This window comes from Denticeps clupeoides, chromosome 16, assembly GCF_900700375.1.
Source record: "Denticeps clupeoides chromosome 16, fDenClu1.1, whole genome shotgun sequence".
NCBI lineage: Eukaryota > Metazoa > Chordata > Actinopteri > Clupeiformes > Denticipitidae > Denticeps > Denticeps clupeoides.
Genome location: NC_041722.1, coordinates 20,522,274 through 20,534,968, shown reverse-complemented (window position 1 = coordinate 20,534,968; position 12,695 = coordinate 20,522,274). Strand labels below are relative to the sequence as shown.

Genomic DNA, 12,695 nt, shown 5'->3' with positions numbered 1-12,695 from the left:
CACCACCCTGTAGCGCAGTGGTCTGAACCTCAAGAAGATAACCGGGTGAAGGACTGCCAGGTAGCGCTCCACACAGATGCAGCACTGGAACAGCGGGCGGCCGGTGATCAGGAACCCAGTGAAAAAGCCGGCACCCCTTTCTAGAAGTTTCGGGTAAACTTGGCTTGAAATGATCAGCGGAAAACCGAAGCAGAGAGACATCTCTGACAGGCACAAATTCAGCATAAAAACCTCCGATTGAACAGAGCCTCCCATCCCCTTGATGATCAGCCAGATGACATAGGCGTTAGTAGGTATGGCGATGGCAAGACCAGCAGAGGTGAAGGCAAGTATGGTGTAGTCTGAGAGACTGGCATAGATGAGCATGGACTCCCCCGTCACGTTCATCTCTCCAGCCTCCGGACCTCCTGGACAACAGAACACGGCAAATTCCTCCAGTTTATCTCAGAACAGAAGACTGCCTTTCTTCAGATGTTGCCAGGAATTTGGCTTTTTTTTTTAGTTAATTTCATTATTTCCAGTATTCTGATGGCAATCCAAAAAGCAGAAATATCCTACTGAAATATCCTACTTGAGGGTTGCAGAGTTTTGACATTTTGCAGTGGTCATGAAGCACACGATGCTCACATTTACATTTACAGCATTTATCAGACACCCTTATCCAGAGCGACTTACAACCAGTAGTTACAGGGACAGTCCCCCCCTGGAGACACTCAGGGTTAAGTGTCTTACTACACAATGGTAGTAAGTGGGGTTTGAACCTGGGTCTTCTGGTTCATAGGCTACTACCACCCTCGCGGATATACTTTTCTGTTAGGATGGTTTTGGTACTGAATTACGAATTACTGAATGGCCGTACGACACTACCGGTTGGATGGGATGAAAAGCGGAGACTTACTCAGATCAGAAGAATGGAGGGTTGGCACGGCCGCTGCGAGTTCGGGTCTGGAGCCCGGCAGAAGCGGCAGAGTTCACTTTGACACTGGAACACCTGCGATGCAAATGTTGGTCGCCAGGGAACCTCAGGATTTGACCAGTTTGATCCAGGAGAAGGAAAGTTCCGGAATGTCCGCCTGGGGGGGTGTGATGGCTAGTGGAGGGGTCAGGCAGCTGTCCGGGCCTTCGGGCTCCGTTCGTGCAGGCGGTAACGACGTGGCGATGCGCGTGTGTTGTCTCCAGCTTGTGTGAGTGGACGCTGGGGCGCCCACTGCAGCAACCGTTGCCAGTGCCTGAACGCGGCCGCCTGCAACCCCATCACCGGCGAGTGCCTCTGCACCGACGGCTACCAGGGCTGGCGCTGCGAGGACCCCTGTGACCCCGGGTACTATGGCAGCGAATGCCATCTTCCCTGCCCATGCCGCAACGGTGCCAGCTGCCATCATGTGACGGGCGAGTGTGTGTGTGCACCCGGCTTCACCGGAACGCTGTGAGTAATAATTATACATTTACAATCATTAGAACGTGAGCTACAGACGGTTTGTTGATCCTTTCCTCAACGTGTGGTCAGATGTGAAGATAGGTGTCCAGCCGGAACCCATGGTGCCCAGTGTGAGATGGCCTGCCCGTGCCAGAACGGGGGTCGGTGCCACCACATCTCTGGAGAGTGCAGCTGCCCAGCGGGGTGGACGGTGAGATGCCCAACGCACGTTCTCACCTTCTCGTGCACCCGTGCAGCGAGGGGTTCATGGTCAACCACTCTTCGTTCTGCAGGGAGCAGTGTGTGCTCAGCCCTGCCAGTCGGGGACATTTGGGGCCAACTGCAGCCAGAAGTGCGTGTGTCGTAATGGAGGTGTGTGTGACCGCGTTACCGGAGAGTGCGAGTGCGCCGCGGGATACAGCGGTGAATGGTACGAGTTTTAATGAGTTCTGACGCCTCAACTCTTTTAGGGGGTCCGGTATTTCTCCTTAATTGGTTCATTTATAATGTGGCTGAGCAGTTACTTTGCCCCTCTGCCACACCAGGTGCCAAGATGAATGCCCGGTGGGCACCTATGGGCCATCCTGCGCCCAGCAGTGTGGCTGTCATAATGGGGCCAGGTGTGACCACATCCGTGGGGCTTGTCTGTGTGATGACGGCTTCAGGGGACCCACCTGCCACGACCGGCTCTGCCCGTCGGGCATCTATGGGTTGATGTGTGACAAGTACTGTCCCTGCGATGCCAACACCACCCTCAGGTAGGAACACATGAGGTATCAGCTTCATCTGATGAATCACACGAGCAGCTTTTCGAAATCCTACAAACATCACTGTGTCTCCTATCTGTCCCTCCAGCTGTCACCCGCTGTCCGGTGACTGCGTGTGCGTGCCCGGGTGGGCAGGGCTACACTGTAATGAGACGTGTCCCTCTGGTTACTATGGTGACGGATGCATGGAACCATGTTGCTGTGACAACGGAGGAGACTGTAACAGCATCACTGGCGAGTGTGTCTGTGCCCCGGGGTTTACAGTGAGTGTGCCTTCTATTGACAGGTGTAGCTCTGCACTGTTTGTATATACAGTGTATGTGCATGTGTGTGTGTGTGTGCAGGGTGAAAACTGCTCCCTGAATTGTCCCTCTGGCCTGTTCGGGGTGAACTGCTCGTCCTCCTGCTCATGTCAGAACGATATTTCCTGCTCGCCCATCGATGGCTCCTGTTTGTGCCTGGAAGGTGACAGTCGCTCTTCTCTCTGTCTGATAGTATTTCGTTGGGGTAAAAGTTATCCTGTGAGCAGCTGTGAGTTGCTGTTGCAGCCATTATGTAATGAAGCCCTATCAGTTGACAGTGTGTGTGTGTTTGTGGGCGTGTCAGGTTGGCAGGGCGCGGACTGCTCATCACCGTGTCCCAGTGGAACATGGGGTCTGGGCTGTAAACACACGTGTCTCTGTGTGAACGGAGCCACGTGTGACCCTGCAGACGGGAGCTGTGGCTGCACAGCTGGATGGACGGGGGACGCGTGTGACACACCCTGTCCTGTGAGACTACACACACACACACCGATACTGACACCAACAGTTACCAATTTTCTCTCACACTCTACATCTCAGAATTAATCCATTTTCCTTTATGATGACAGTGAGGATGATGATGATGATGATAATGTTTACAGGATAGGACCTACGGACTGAGCTGTTTGAAACACTGTCAGTGTCACCATGCCGACCGCTGTGACCCAGTGAGTGGGCGGTGCTTCTGCCTTCCTGGATGGACAGGTTGTTTATTTGTGTGTTAGTTTACTTATCGTCGATGCTAAATACTATTAATAATATGTGTCGTATGTGATACTGTGTCTACTGTGTGTGTGTTACAGGCTTGAGCTGTGACCGAGTGTGTGAGGAGGGCCGCTGGGGTGTGAACTGCTCCAGCGACTGTTCCTGTGAAAACGGCGGCATCTGCTCGCCAGAGGACGGTTCCTGTGTGTGTTCACCTGGGTACCGCGGCACGTCCTGCAAGCGCAGTAAGAGTCACCCTGTGTGTTAAAGAGGGAAAAACCAATCGCTGTTTTTACATATAACCCACAAAACTATGTTGTGTCAATATTTCCATTCACATTCAAATTCAAAACAGTCCAATCTGGCAACGGGGAGAGGGGCATTTGATTGCAAAATATTGCAAATATTTTATACAGTGTTAAATATATTTAAGTCTAGCTACACATTTAACTGTACATAATTATTATAATGTGCTTATTAAATTAATACCTATTAACACTTTCAATTCAAACTTAATTTGCTGCATCATCAAGCAGTAGGATCTCTACACATGCTGTGTATGTTTGTGTGTGAGTGCCTGACCATGTTTTTATGCATCACTGTGTGTTCAGGATGTTCTCCAGGGTTCTATGGGCATCTTTGCGCCTTCTCCTGCCCCCTTTGTATTCATAGCATTGGTCCCTGTAGTCATGTGACTGGTCAGTGTGAGTGCCTGTCTGGATTCCGCGGTTCCCTGTGTGACCAAGGTAACCCACACGTGATGCTGTTTTTCATGTACAGTTTTGGGAATCCTGCAGCACAGTCCGTTCTGTCCTGATACATCTGTATAGTCTGTTTGTGTGTGTGTGTGTGTGTGTGTGTGTTGTAGTGTGTCCTGCAGGTCTTTATGGTAAAGACTGTGCTGAGGTGTGCGTTTGCATCAACAATGGCTCCTGTAGTCCCATCGACGGTTCCTGCCTCTGTACTCCAGGATGGATTGGATACGACTGCTCTAAAGGTATTACAACACAAACACACACACACACAACGTCCTTTATGCTAGATACCACCGAATTTCATTTGGATGTGGTAATTGTGTGTGTGTGTGCACGCATCTGCTCGCATTTGTGCATTTGCAGCCTGCGCTCAGGGTTTCTGGGGACAAGACTGCATTCACACCTGCAACTGTCACAATGGAGCAGAGTGCAGCGCTCAGGACGGGATGTGCAGCTGCAGCGCTGGGTGGAGCGGCCTGTACTGCACACAGCGTACGTACACAAACACACACTTACTTATTCATCACGTGTGATCCAAATACCCGTCTGGTGGTAGTAGCCTAGTGGGTAACACACTCGCCTATGAACCAGAAGACCCAGGTTCTTAACCCTGAGTGTCTCCAGGGGGTGACTGTCCCTGTAACTACTGATTGTAAGTCGCTCTGGATAAGGATGTCTGATAAATGCTGTAAATGTAATGTAAATGTAAAAAAAACTCTAAGGTGGTAGTAGCCTAGTGGGTAACACACTCGCCTATGAACCAGAAGACCCAGGTTCAAATCCCGCTTACTACCATCGTGTCCCTGAGCAAGACACTTAACCCAAAGTTGCTCCAGGGGTACTGTCCCCTGTAACTACTGATTGTAAGTCGCTCTGGATAAGGGCGTCTGATAAATGCCATAAATGTAAATGTCTGTCGGGCCTCCAGGCTGTCCAGCTGGGTTCTATGGTGTCGGCTGTTTGGACGTCTGTCGCTGTCAGAACGGTGCGGACTGTCACCACGTCAGCGGCCAGTGTTCCTGCAGGACCGGCTTCACGGGTACCAACTGTGAGCAGAGTGAGTCGACGTGTGTGTCATGTGCGTTTGGTCCATTATGACACACTGTGGAGGCCATGATCTCATGACATGAGGTTCTGGGTCTCTTTTCGTCTGTCTGCAGGGTGTCTTGCGGGAACCTTTGGTCTTGGTTGCCAGCAGCTGTGTGAATGTATGAATAACTCCACCTGTGACTACGTCACTGGAACCTGCTACTGCAGCTCAGGTTTTAAGGGCATCCGGTGTGATCAGGGTGAGACACACACACACACACACATAAACCGGCCCTAACAAATCTGGAGCCCTAGGCAAGATTTTAGGTTGCGTCCCAGTGTTGCCAGATGTATGATAATTATCATATTTGTACCCTCTGTACGACGAACGATAAATGATTCCAAAAATCCCATAATGTATGATCATTTTACCCCTTAATTTCTATTAGAACGTCAAGGTACAGATCTGTTTTCATCTGACAGCAAATCAGTTCTTAAACCCCTCATCATTGTTTATGCGCTGTCGTCTCACGTACATTTACAGATAATCAATGCATGAAGTAATATGTGGCGACGCATTAAACAATGATGAGGGGTTTAAGAACGGATTTGCTTGCTTGCAGAGTGGCAGTAACATACAGTAAGCATACGTGGCATACGTGACCCCAGTTTTACTGGATGGTTAAAGCCCCATAAGAGTGAAGCTTTATGTTGCTGTTGCGACATGTAAGTGACATTCACTCCACACAGGTAGCGGCACCGCTCTGCCCAGAGGTGCTTTTTACACACATCCGGTAGGTAAAACTTGCATTATACACTATAATATGCACAGACTATGATGATATGTGTTATTGAAGCAGATTTTAAACTGCTGGTACGATACTTACAACATTTCGGATCTGGCAACGCTGTTGCGCCCCCTAGCATCGCAGTAAATTCCACTGGTACAACACGTCTTTATGACGTTATGGGAAGGAGATGCATTTAAATGCTGATCATTTGACAATACCTATACTGAAGGTATCCTATACTTCTTATACTATTATGATGGATTACAAGGATTATTCAGGAGAATTCGAAAAGAATAAACCATCCCTTTTATTTAAACATCTAACTGCCACAAGTTGTGAGCAACCTGGAAGTATCAAAGCACCGCTAATGCCGTAACACGCCCCAGTGGCATCAGTGCAACATATCTACTTCATCAGCGCACGTTTCCACCACCCACCCCAGAATGCACCCTGCTACAGTGGCCATCCTATCACGTATTAACACCCACAATCTTTATCAGGACTATTAACATTCCCCTACAGCGAACTCAGCACACACTGCATGCTGGGAATATGGTGGAGTTCCACCAAGTGGGCGAACACATTATTATTATTACTAGACGTTAATAGTCTTAACTAAGCAGGAAAATTCATATAAAGAAAACACATTCAAGAGCTCAGTCGGTGGAGCATCGGAAAACGGACCCGTGATGTGAAGAAATCAAAGCACCGTCCCCACACACTGCTCCTTGGGCACCTTTCATGGCTGCCCACTGGTCACCAAGGGTGACGGTTAAAAGCATTTTGTTGTGTGCACCGTGTGCTGCGCTGTGTATCACAGTGACAATCACTTCACTTTCACATTAACACCAATTATTTGAGAGAAATTGTGGACTTTTTTTCTCTTCCTCCATTTGGACGGATGGCGTCCTCAACGTTTGCCTATTTTGTCTATGCCACGGGCCGACCCCGATGATATGCTTCGTGTGTTTGTTTCTCTCAGCATCCCTCATGATGGAGGAGCTGAACCCGTACACCAAGATCAGCCCCGCCCTGGTATCCGAGCGCCGGTCGCTGGGCGTCGTCATGGGAACCATCTTCCTCCTGCTCAGCATTATGGCGCTGCTGAGCGTGTTTCTGTGGTACCGGCACAAGCGCAGAGACAAAGGCCACCGCATGCCCAGCGTCTCGTACACACCCGCCATGCACATCTCCACCACCGAATACTCGCTGTCAGGTGTGTGTGTGTGTGTGTGTGTGTCTCTGCTTGTGTGTGTGTCTGTTTTAATCCGCTGTGGTCTGCAGCTCTCCTGCTGTCTGTTCCTCTCAGAATGTTCTTGCAGCCCCAGCAGAAATTCTAGCTTTTGCTTTTCCAACCCGGGATACCGAACACTGGCCCAGTGCAGCCTGTCTGCTTCAGCCAGAGCTGAGGTACGAACACACACACACACACACACACACACACAAGAGAAGCCAACCATACAGCAGCAGTCAAAATTATGGATCTTCATTTTCTGAAAGTTTTTACATTGAAGACTCAGAACTATGAAATAACACAACAACAAAGTTTATTTCTCATATAGCCAAAAATCAGATACAGTGTCGGGCCCTACAGTCGGCACCCAAAACATGTTAACCCTTTCTGCACCCAAGGAAAAACTACACAAAAAAAAAGAGTGAGAGTGAGAGACACAGTCCAACAAGTGTAATGGCACGCAGTAAAAAGGTTCTGTCCATGTCTGGAGGGACGGGACAGTGCAGAGTGGGTTTTAGTCCTGGTTCATGGCCCACAGTGTATGTCCATTATGATGATCCTGGTCCATTTGAAGATCCCCCTACCTTCAGCTGTTATAGTGCTCGGTGGCTCTTTTCTTGTCCTCTAGAGGTTCAGACAGAACCTCTTCACACTATTATCTTCTCTCAATGACGGTGATGGTTTTTCTTCAAAATACGCTCCATAACTAGCTCCCAAACTTTGCCTGGAAGTGTATATGGGCGAAGTTTTTGGGGGCAGTGGTGGCCTAGCGGTAAGGAATTGGCCCCGTAATCAGAAGGTTGCCGGTTCGAATCCCAATCCGCCGAGGTGCCACTGAGGTCCCACACACTGCTCCCTGGGCGCCTGTCATGGCTGCCCTCAGGGTGATCACTCAGGGTGATGGGTTAAATGCAGAGGACAAATTTCACTGTGTGCACCGTGTGCTGTGCTGCTGTGTATTTAATATGTTTAAATGCATGTAACCTGATGTGAAATGAGCGCATATTTAAATTAGACTATTTCCTCCCCTCCCAGGTGGGCAGCGGCAGCAGGGCAGACCAGAGAGGCCTGGGTCAGTGTCCATTCCAGCAGCGGCACATTCCCAATCCCTGGTCACCTGACCCTGCAGACCAGCGCTGCAGTCTCCACTTAGAGCCGCGTGTTTGCCAGAGAGGTGGTAGCAGCCTGCGTTAGTTCAAACTCTCCTTTTGTAAAGCGAGGCAATGAGAATTCAATTTGTTCAGAGTCATGTTGCCTGTGGATGTATTTATGAACGTTGCTGTCCGAAATAAAAGGTCCTGCTCTGAAGCGGCGTGGTGAGGTGTGTGTTTGGTTCTCCTGTAGGTCCGTATCAGCGTATCAGTCTTTCGTTGTAGAGCAGTGCTACCGAGGTACAGTTGGCCTGCTCAGAACTATCCTGGTGTTGCTGTTCCTTTCCTGCTCGCCTCCAACATGAAGGCCTCAGTTTGTTCTTGCTGAGCCAACGTTCGCCTCATTTCCACGAAGCGAAACGAATGTAGCGCGGGCAAAGCTTGAGGCTGTTTGCTTTGTCTGCACCGATTTCCTACTGTTTGCTAAAGACGGGTGGACGTTGTCTTCCCAGGACGTTTCCTGAACACTTAAATCGGTCCATGTGACAGTGCAGTTCACAGACGTGTAAAATTAATTCTAATTTTAATTTCACACAATCGGAAGCAGTGTCACCGTTGAACCGTTGACAGTATTTGCATGCTGCACAGTTTGCACACTCTCCTGCCTGCTTTACCAACAGACCATGTGACATCTTCGTCTCTCCCGTTCATTGCTGTGAATCTTCATGTCGGTTCTCACTTCATTTCTTCTGCTAAATAATCAGTATATACTGATGGAACACATCAGACAGTACTTTTAAAATGCATTTATTTATTCTCTTATAAACATTGTAAATGTATGCATGAATACTGGTAGTGTGTGTGTATATATATTTATATATGTTTATATTCATATAGTATTTTATTCATTCTCTTGAAGCAGAACAGCTGAATAAAATCCGAAGAGCCATGCAGCATTGTGTTAGTTATAAATAAAAACCAACACAGTCTACAGTGAGCAGTAAAATCGTGACCGGACAGGATGAGCAGAGAAACGTCCCCTCTTCTGCCGTGTAGAATTGATCGTTGGTGAATCTGTCACCGTTCCAGCCTCCAGCACGTGCTCCGTCGGCAGCGAGAGTCCCTACGCCACCATCTCCGAGCCCCCGGCGCTGCAGTGTAGACGCTCCGAGTGCAGCTATGTGGAGATGAAGTCTCCTGCCCACCGGCAGCCCTCCTGCTGCTCCACCGAGGCCGCCAGAAACATCTATGACCTCGGTGAGTGGCCTTGATTTCCAGACTGGGTGGAACTAAGTCCCACTTAGCAGCTCAGCGCTCAGGCTGTTCTTATTAATCTTTTGCACACACCTTTGAATACGGACTCATAGGCATGTGACGATGCTGAGAGGCCGGCCTGGTAACACGGCTTTCCCTCCATCCCACCTCAGAACCTACCGTGAACACCCTGAACACGGCTGCCAGAACCAGCTCAAGCTTTTCCCAGAGTCCATATGACCTTCCCAGGAGCAGCCGGATCCTGAGCCACTACGACCTGCTGCCGATGCGCTACAGCGGCCGTCTCCCGGCCAGCCCCTCCAGCTCGCTGCTGTAGAACACGGGGGGTCAGAGGTCAAAGGCCACAGGAAAGGAAATTTGGAGACCGGAATACTGACTGGGGTGGAGCAACATATTCTTCTCCTGCTACACACATTCAGTCAGTGTTCTTCTGCTAAATGAACTGTTCTGTCCTGACCTGTAGCTTGTATTGCTGACATAAATTAAATTTGATGTCAGTGGCTTTTACAATCACAGTGGTTCTCAATGACAAACACAATTATCATCACAGCTTATATTACAATTAAAAATGCACATTACACATAACTCCCTCAATGGCCACCATAACATCCAAGAAGTCACTGTAAAAATGTATATTTCCCAGGACAAAACCCTGGCCACTTTATAAGAGCCACTTGTCTGTCCACTACAGCGTGGCTGTTGCCGTTTGTCTGGCATCTTCTGGACCTTCATCAACACCCATTCCAGGTATTCCAGCCCCATTAATGTCTCGGTCCTTGCTGGTCATGGATGGAAATTGTGAAGTTGCGCATGACAGCAGTTGGTAGACGGCCATGTGTTCCTAATAAAGAGGCCGATCAATTTATAGACCTTTTATATCTATTATTTACAGTTATTCGTTAATACTGTAGCTGAAGCAATAAGGTGGTGACAATCGTATGTGCCCCGCCCAAGTCTGACTGTAATGTGATTAGTCATTAGGTTCCGAAGCGGTTTATCAGTAAGAAAAGACACTCGTGTTTTGAAGATGATGATGATGAACAGCTTCTTTGTCCTTGTTTTATTCCTGAAATTATACCATGGCATTATAATAATAATAATGTGATGATGACTGTGTGTAAATACTGTTATTGGAAAAGTTGTCCACTTGACTGATGTTAAATCTTAAATTGTCTATTGACTAAAACAAGTTTTTATAAAGCTCACCCTACATAGGTGATAATCTCGCAGATTGTATCACACATGAGACTTGCTGTTTTTGTATTAGAGATGACCTGTGTTCCTGTGTGATTAGAGTTGTGAAATGTTCAGTGTGCGCTGTCCACAGGTAACTACATCATGTTTGAGTTTTGTACGCGCTGAAAAAATCCCTTTATGATGAAAAAAGCACACGAGGTTTCACGTTCTTCAAGTTTACTGCCAGAAACGTTGTTCCAGTGGATGAGTGTTAATTAAACGCTTGCATGCTGCACCAAACCCTCCATCAATTGATCTTGGTCTCTGCTCGTCATTTTTCTGCATCTGCCCATGTATTCACATTCCTTCTAAAAACAATACATTGATTATGAAAATGATATAATATGATTCCCTCACTGGGAAAAGTCTCCCACTGGTTCCAGGTGGAGGTGTGGTGCAGAGGAGGATCGCAGAGAAGATGGTGGGTGATCCGTGGCTCCTTCGTTTCTTTTACCAGGGAACAGGTGAAAGTGACGTTTTATCGCGTGACCCGACTTCTTGTGACGTCCAAGTCTGACCTAATGAAGACCTGACCTAATGACCTGGAGGTGGAGGGGAGAATTTCCATCAACTCATCCAGATAGAGGCACAACGTTGCTCAGGTCAACACTAATCTGAGGCTTAATCAAATTTTATTATGACATACTGACATATTTGTACATATACAGATTTGGTCTTATTGTTGGGTCGAAATCATGGGTCAGAATTGCATGGGAATTTTGGCATCAAGCTGCCGGGTGGGAAGAGAATTTCATTACCCAACCGCAGTAATGACAAGATCTTGGATTACATCACAGTCACAGGGGACCTGAAACTCACCACCTTCAGGATTGGGAGAGAAAACCACGCCCTGTTCCAGGAAACGATGGGGGGGGGGGGTATAGAACATGACTCTGCACACACTTGGATCAACATACTAAATTTTTTTTAATAAAACACTGTCCAGTAGGAATCTTAATTTGCTCGTTCCAGAATGTTCCCCCGTAGAGACGGCGTATCCATGCGCTTAATTTCATTGTCTAACAGATGACTTTTATGCTTTTCTACATTTGTTAATAATGGTGAGGCCAGTGATTTCTGCACACAGTTTCATGTAAACTTTCTAAAGTTCCCGATGAGCATATCATACCTGACAAATAAAAGCTTTCCAGCTTCTTTACAGCGTGGTCATGGATGTATAACTTTAAACCAGTAGAGGAGGACAAAACACCACAAATAAAAAAGGAGAAGCGTATTTAACCTTTTCTTTTGTGTTTTTAAAGCTCTGGTGTAGGCATTACTCTAGAAATTAAGATGCCTATTTACAGATGCCTTTCTGTAAAGTGTCAAAGCCTCTGTGTCAAATGGGGTGTCAACTTTTGGGCAGAATAAGAAATTATTGTAAAATATGGAATCCCTGGGACAGGATAGGTTGACCTACCTTGAATAATTTAATATATATAAACATATACAGTACAGGCCAAACATTTGGACACACCTTCTCATTCAATTTGACCATTTACGTTGGTAGATTCTCACTGAAGGCATCAAAACTATGAATGAACACATGTGGAGTTATGTACTTAACAAAAAAGGTGAAATAAGTGAAAACATGTTTTATATTCTAGTTTCTTTGCTCTGATTACTGCTTTTCACACTCTTGGCATTCTCTCGATGAGCTTCAAGAGGTCGTCACCTCAAATGCTTCTCCAACGGTCTTGAAGGAGTTCCCAGAGGTGTTTAGCACTTGTTGGTCCAGCTCACCCCAAACCATCTGGACTGGGTTCAGGTCCGGTGACTGTGGAGGCCAGGTCTCTACTTTTTGTTAAGTATATAACTCCACATGTGTTCATTCATAGTTTTGATGCCTTCAGTGAGAATCTACCAACGTAAATGTTCAAATTGAATGAGAAAGTGTGTCCAAATATTTGGCCTGTGCCGTATATGTTTATAAATATTAGATTATTCAACGTAGTCGTGTAGAGCAGGTGTGTCGAAGTGTAAAAACGGATCAGGCTGCAATGCCGGCTCCGGACGGTAGGGGGCACCGTCGGCCGCGCTCTCCGCCGCCGGAGCCCCGCCGCGTCTGGGCGGCGCGGTGCGCGGCAGTGCGC

General features: G+C 47.7%; 1 protein-coding gene across 5 annotated transcripts in view; it reads left to right on the top strand.

The window, feature by feature from the left end:
* Positions 1 to 10,827, top strand: part of LOC114765751 (multiple epidermal growth factor-like domains protein 11) — a 64,707-nt gene extending 53,880 nt beyond the window's left edge. For 2 of the 5 annotated variants that reach the window (XM_028956159.1, XM_028956160.1), the window contains 19 exons: positions 1,180 to 1,426; positions 1,508 to 1,628; positions 1,711 to 1,847; positions 1,963 to 2,175; positions 2,273 to 2,447; positions 2,529 to 2,649; positions 2,791 to 2,954; positions 3,089 to 3,191; positions 3,290 to 3,436; positions 3,803 to 3,937; positions 4,060 to 4,188; positions 4,310 to 4,438; positions 4,875 to 5,003; positions 5,107 to 5,235; positions 6,749 to 6,982; positions 7,076 to 7,176; positions 8,036 to 8,189; positions 9,181 to 9,348; positions 9,519 to 10,827. In XM_028956159.1, coding sequence (XP_028811992.1) covers positions 1,180 to 1,426; positions 1,508 to 1,628; positions 1,711 to 1,847; positions 1,963 to 2,175; positions 2,273 to 2,447; positions 2,529 to 2,649; positions 2,791 to 2,954; positions 3,089 to 3,191; positions 3,290 to 3,436; positions 3,803 to 3,937; positions 4,060 to 4,188; positions 4,310 to 4,438; positions 4,875 to 5,003; positions 5,107 to 5,235; positions 6,749 to 6,982; positions 7,076 to 7,176; positions 8,036 to 8,189; positions 9,181 to 9,348; positions 9,519 to 9,682 — 2,900 coding nt within the window. In that variant the 3' untranslated portion in view covers positions 9,683 to 10,827. The remainder of the gene's footprint in view (positions 1 to 1,179; positions 1,427 to 1,507; positions 1,629 to 1,710; positions 1,848 to 1,962; positions 2,176 to 2,272; positions 2,448 to 2,528; positions 2,650 to 2,790; positions 2,955 to 3,088; positions 3,192 to 3,289; positions 3,437 to 3,802; positions 3,938 to 4,059; positions 4,189 to 4,309; positions 4,439 to 4,874; positions 5,004 to 5,106; positions 5,236 to 6,748; positions 6,983 to 7,075; positions 7,177 to 8,035; positions 8,190 to 9,180; positions 9,349 to 9,518) is intronic. The other 3 variants (XM_028956162.1, XM_028956161.1, XM_028956163.1) reach the window with 3 other exon arrangements.
* The last annotated feature ends 1,868 nt before the right edge of the window (positions 10,828 to 12,695 follow it).